General features: G+C 40.6%; 1 protein-coding gene across 1 annotated transcript; it reads right to left on the bottom strand.

Annotated features, from left to right (window-relative positions):
* Nucleotides 1-1,984: 1,984 nt before the first annotated feature.
* LOC108887909 (RING finger protein 148) lies at nucleotides 1,985-4,970 on the bottom strand. The gene has a single exon (XM_018683596.2). It carries the CDS (start codon nucleotides 4,531-4,533, stop codon nucleotides 3,445-3,447), a length of 1,089 nt encoding a protein of 362 aa, XP_018539112.1. The 5' UTR covers nucleotides 4,534-4,970; the 3' UTR covers nucleotides 1,985-3,444.
* Nucleotides 4,971-6,759: the final 1,789 nt, after the last annotated feature.

Here is a 6,759-nt window from a genome sequence, read left to right on the forward strand (position 1 = left end):
AAGACTTTCTTTTGCTCTGCTGAGACTGCACTACAGATGGAGACCAGACAGACAGACAGACAGATAGGTAGATGGATGGTGTGTTGAAGCCTCAGTACAGATTTACAGAGGGACCAATGATGAAAACCAGTAGAACTCTTCAAATGGCCCATTAAAGTGAACAGCCAGTGAAGTACTCTATTTCATTATGGCAGGATTTATTACTCTGTACTTTCCACTCAACCAAGAAATTGCCCTGGTACCTGAAGCTCAAAAATGAAAGGATAGAACTGGCTTGTGACCATGCAGTTTTGCCTTTTAGTTGGGAATTCATTCTAATTCATTGCAAGTAGCAATTTTCTCCAGTAGGTGGTGTTGCAGGGCTATCGTAAACATTCACTGGGACAGTGAGGAGATTGGGCCTTAAGCCTGAACTTCAAAACAATGTCTTCTGGTTAATTTAACCAAAAGCATAGCTCTAATTCTTTTATTTTATTTTTTAAATTCAGTGACAAGCCTCCAGCCAGGTTTATTCGTTGGCATGGAAAACATGAGATATTTACTGTGATTAGACTCTACTGGAACAGATAATCTCTAAACCACTACAGTAGTTAATTCCACTGTTTGATTCCTATCTAGAAGTGAAGGTCAAGTGTGGTATTAGAGTACAGCCACCGACTAGTATGCCATTAAATGAAAACCTTCTGACTCAATTTTCTCTTTAACAACTGCAATAAATCAGAGGAGCACCACCGCTGAGCAGAGCGTGCCTCTAACCCAGGGCTTGCCAGTTGTTCCCAGCCTGGCCAGTTAGTTCAGTATTGATTCTCTGTCTTGCTGTGATACCACTATAACCATCTGACCTATGAATGCTGAGGTCACAGCGCTGGCCTGAAATCCAGTACATGCTGGCCCCGGAGGGGAGAGGGAACACCATGAAGGAAAGACTTGGCTCACCCTCTGGGCTCAGGAGAGTAGCACTTTCACTAAAAACGTCTGCCCTCGGCTCATTCTCATTCGTTCGCCCTGTCTTCCCTCACCATGACACATCACCTCCCTTAACCCCATTCATGCATACACAGACTTTTAAAAACTGGCTCTCATGGGCAACTTGTAGAGATTTTGAGGTGACTGCATTAAAATAGCAGGATGTTAACACTGAAGGGGCATCGGAGCAAGGATGGGTTACCAAGCATGCCAAAGGTGCCAGTGCCAAGAAGCCTCTGACCATAGGGGCCACAGACCTAGATGAGAGGGCAAGACAAAAAATGAATATTAAAAATGATATATCTAGAATTTGAATGAGGGAATAGGTGACAGTACGTGTCAAATAAGAAAGGACCAGATACGTGTATCATCTTCTGAGTTTGTTTTTTTCTTGAGAAATATTTCATACCCTCACCTCCTCAGGCCTGAAATAGATAAAATAAATCAAACAATCTGTGAGGAAATATCACTCTATGGTTCAACTGCTCACTGAGCTTATGTTCCACATTAAAGCCATAATCTGTGCTGAAGGGCCATAAACGGGTATCACTTTATTTTAAGAGGTCACAAGCCAAAAAGGTACGGCACCTTTACTCTAGAGAATAACCTCAGTTTACAGTCTATCAGCTGGTCATAATCACACAAGCCCAAACTACTGACTGATAGCAAATACATTCCAGACTTTACTGTCGAGGTACTTGTGATGCACAATGAAAGGATAATAAATAATAATTCTTTCCATTCCATTGCCATGCAGCTGCACATCTCTGCTTGCTCAGTCTCACCCCTCTGCCTATGTGATATGATGATTATCCAGCTCAAGCTCAGGGTGTGTGCTGATTGGCTCCCACCTGTGCAGAGGTAATTACAGTTTCACTCCTCTCCAGCAATCATTGGGAACAAGACCATAGCTCTGGAAGTGAGACACTACCACATACTTGTATATTATTCCCCCTCCACACACACACACACACACACACATCCAGAAACACCATTCTTACAAGCACATATGCTATGCTAAGTTGGCCTCATTTTGAGGAATTTATTGCATACTAATAAGCATCAATGTGATTTAATACAGCAAGTCATATTCATTTTTACAGAACAATTTAAGACTCCTGGAATCTGTAAAACAGTAGTGAAAATGATTTAGTATTGGAAAAATACATTAAGTACCATAATCCATATATCCCCACCAGTAAACAAAGGAATGAAATAACTCTTTAGCTTTATCATTTACAAATGAACACACAATCTTGGAATTGCAAGAATCTAAAACATGTTTCCATATTTTACCCACGTGAGAGTTCAGAGGTAGACCACAAGGATTCAATAAACATTCCAAATAATTCAAAGGAAAAACCTGGAAGACTTTTCTCAAAAATAACAATTTGTGCTTGTATGTGAAAATCAACTGTTCAGAGAATGAAATGGACTATACATAAATTATATATTACCTTCATATCATATCAACAGTTAGAACTTAATGATTGATAAATCAGCCTCAATATATATCATTTCAAAAACCAGAACACATAATTTTCACCTATCCAACAGCCAAGATAACATTTTTGGAGGCATATCATCTATCATATACATATATTACATATCATCAGTTCCTGTGACATTTATTGCATGCTGTGTTTTCAGTGGGACTTTCTGTCTCTCAAAAGTAGCTATAGACCAGCCAGAAAATTATAAAGGACTTGAAATCCTTATTTCATATGTGGTAAACATCTTCCCACAGACCATATTTCTAAAGAGTTCTAGCCCCTCAGGTGCTGTTATTACCTCATCATAGTGCAATGTGTGTTATGCTGTGTTTCCAGTCAAGGGTGTGTTCATAAGGGTGTGTTTGCGAGGTTGTCCAGTTTGACAACCCAACAGTAAAGATGGTTAAACATACTCCAATTCAAAAAGATCAGAAATGAATCAACTGAATCAAGAGAAATAAATTCTGCTCTGATTTCAAAAGGCAGTGGTTAATTGTGAGAGACTGTGAGCAACGCAACCTAACAAGCCTTTTGTTAGAGGAAATTTGGCCTCAATTTCAAACAGACATTCAAATGCTTTGCTGCACTTCCTCCTTAACCAGTGTGTTTACAATGCAAAAACAGAAATTTGACACTGGCGTCTCTCCACAACAACTCAGCTTTCACAGTTTACTCTAACCATTTAAAGGTAGCTTTATGAACACACCCAACAATCACCAGTAATTAGATACTTGCACCAAGACAGACATAAAGAAAATGCAGTGGCATCCAACTAATTATACATGGTCCATTAAAATTTAAAATCTTTGGAATTAAAAAAAATCTACTTTAGCATGCCTGCATTACAAGATGAACAGAGTCTCTCCTGTTGGAAGATTATAGCTTGATTCCATAGTGCTGGTTCAGTTCATCCAAGAATATCTATTTCAAACAGGGAGTTTGACTATGCCCTGGTTAGTTGCTGTTTTGTTTCTGTTGCTGTTGTTCATCCTCTTGTGGCCTCCAAGTCTTCCTCATAGGCCCTGTTGTCATAGCGATGCTGATGTCTCTCTGGGTCAGGGCTCACTGGGTCAGTCAGTGGGACTTCATAGAGGGTGTCTCCTCCTGCCACTGTAATCACAGTGACATCTGGTGGCGAATCAGTAGAAATGCTCTCCTTTGTTTCCTCCTCAACCCCCAGTGCCTTTAGGATGTCGCACTTACACATGGGGCAGGTTCTCCTCTCCAGCAGCCAGGGCTCAATGCAGGCTTTATGGAAGATGTGATCACATGTTAGGACTGTCACCACTTCACCTGCCTTGTAGGATTCGATACACACAGCACACATATGGGAGTCAGAGGTAGTTTCCTCATCATCTCTCTTGAGTGTGCGTACTTGTAGACGCCCAATTGCCTTCTTTGCCTCAGATTTCAGCTTCCTCTCAGTGCGCCGATGCATGTTCAGATTGTAGAGACGATTTGCAGAGATAAAGACAAAGTAGGCGATTGAGGCTGCTGTCACAATGAAGAAGGCGATGGACAGGAAGTAAAGCCAGTATGTGTCCATCCAGGGCCCATGCGGGCTGCCTAGTTCAATAGCCATATTCACATCTGTCCCATTCTTCACCAACTTGACAACCTCCATGCCTTGAGTGTTGCCAATCATGATAGCCACAATGCCAGCTGCGTCTGAGTGTGCCATGTGAGTGGTGGTGTTGCCTTTGCCATCCTCATTATACACCACCACACCAGCTGCTCCTTGACGTTTGGCAGCATTGATCTTCTCACTGAAGGTACAGTTGCCCCTCTTCACCAGGGCTATCCAGGGTGGCGAGCTGAAATTACGGTTGTAAACAGGATCTGGGCCACAGCCTTTGGGGTCTCCCTTGGGGACTACAACAACACCTGAGACTTTCTCTAGGGGAGAGTTACGACCATACACCCCACACTCACAATATTTTTCTACAGTCTCATTGTTGTTGTTAACATAGCTTATTTCCACCATGGCGGTCCAAAACACAAAGGCAGCTGAACAGTGAACAAGCCCTGACAGATACAGCAAAAGCAGCAGACAGTGTTGTGTCTTCTTACCCATGGTAATGCTCTTCTTAAAACAAAAGGAAGCCCTCTGTTAGCTTTCTAGCTTCTTTAAAACTCCTTTGTTAGTCCCAGTTCCTGGTTTGTTTTAAGCCACAGCGATCTGAACACAGCTTCGGTTTCACCCTACCTGCTGTCTATACAGTAATCTGATATGAGCCTCTGGTAACATAACACGAGCTATGCGTCAGCCACTCACCTCTCGTTATCTTCCTGAACCTTGAACACTGAGCACTCCTCGCAGAGGGCAGGGTGCTGGTATTCAACAAATTGAAGTACACAGAACACACAGACTTGTGCTGTTTGTAGAGCCAAGGAACAATATACGAGAAGGCAAGACGCGATAAGCAAATGATAAGGATAATTTTGTGGACATAGGTCAGTAACACTGAGCAGTCCTGTGATACTAATAAAAGCTGCTGACTTTTCCTTGTGTAACAGTGAGCAAAGCAACTTAACCAGTTTTTCTGGTTTGACGTGTTTCCTTCCCCTATTTCTGTGACCAAGATGACTGCTGTGAAAAGCAAACAGACAAGTAGTACTCCTCTGCCTGGTGCTTATTTAAGTTAAAGTTTGCTTTTACCACACATTTTAACAAACATACAGAGACAAATTATGAATGTGTCCTTTAAGGGATTTGCACACAGTCATATAATAAAGGAGTTCCCTGTGTTTGGATACCTAGAGGAATACAGCTAGCATACCAGTGACAACTGAGCTGGAACAGGGCTTTGTCAAGTTTCCATTGTATCTTCTTACACACAAGTGAAAGCACACACAAACACACACACACACACACACACACAAAAACACTATCAGGGAGACAGAGAGGCTTCCGATGACAAATGAAATGGAGAGGTTTTACCTTAGTACTCCAACACACACACACACACACACACACACACAAACTGCACTGCACAGGTTTCTGTAGAATGTACTATTGAATAATACATCTCAGCAGGACAAAATCTGTAAATAAAGGAGAGCCTGGTACTTATTCTAGTATTGCCTCAGCTCACAGTTTTTTGATAACAGGAACAATGGTGCTGCTGTGCTGCTTAACTTCCTGAAACTGACATATTTACCTAAGCACAGCAGAAAGTAAAGTGAAACCTATTAATGTCATATGAACAACAAGAGAGAAAATGTTTTGTTTTTCTCCATAAAAACATTATACTGTAGTGGTGTGAATTTAGGGATCACATTTAGATAAGATAATCCTTTATTAGTCCCCCAATGGGGAAATTTACAAGATCTCTCAGAGTTTCTGCCCAATACTGGCATCTACTGGTCAAAGAGATAAACAGCTGTACTAAGTGAAGATCGAGCTACTCTGAAATCCAGGCCTAAACACTGTGAACAGCTGATAGAATACATGAAGTAAATCATGAATAATCCTTTTTTTTATTATTACTAGTCATAATTTAAATGGTATTTCTGTATTGTAGGTGTGATTATGAAACACCCATATATTTAAATATTTTGGAAAATAATATAATCATAATAATATACATTAATTATTGAATACATATTTATATGAATAAATACAGACCAATATATGTTACAGCCGTAACTGTAAAATAATAAGCTTTTGTTTCTAAACTCAGCTCAAAAGTCATGTCTTCCACTTCCACTTGAAAAATAAAATGTTCATTGTGGGAAAAGGTATTATTAAATCAGAGAGAAGAATATAGTGAAAAAAAAAACATTTCAGATTATGGAAATGGTGGGACAACACCTCTTGTTTGTGATTGGATAGAAGCCTAGTCAGTAGTTTGTTATCATATGACATCAGCAAAATGCAGCTGGAGGTGCCAAAGGTGGGAAGCCTATCACAGGCTCTCAAAATGTCTTCGCTTCTCATCGTCCATGGTTGTCACAGTCAGAGTCAGATAGGCCTAGTTCTCGTGTTTATGTAATGTTAAATTCACTGCTTTTTCTTTACTGTGTTGGGAGTTTGTACCTCTGTCACCAGTAGGCAATTTTAGGGGGGTACCATCCCCCTTGTTAGAAAAATAACCAAAACTCATCCTTCCTGTTAACCTGCCCCCCACCCAAACATGTACACATACAACCCCAGCATGAACAAGAGGTGCTGCCCCACCCTTTCTGTAATCTGAAATGTTATTGTATTTTGAAAATGTGTACTGCAAATGTTGTGCTTTGACCTTCAGGACCACCATAAAACGTAGTCAGATTATAATATGATTAAAAAAATTAAACC

The sequence above is a fragment of the Lates calcarifer genome, linkage group LG2 (genome assembly GCF_001640805.2).
Source record: "Lates calcarifer isolate ASB-BC8 linkage group LG2, TLL_Latcal_v3, whole genome shotgun sequence".
NCBI classification, from domain to species: Eukaryota; Metazoa; Chordata; class Actinopteri; family Centropomidae; genus Lates; species Lates calcarifer.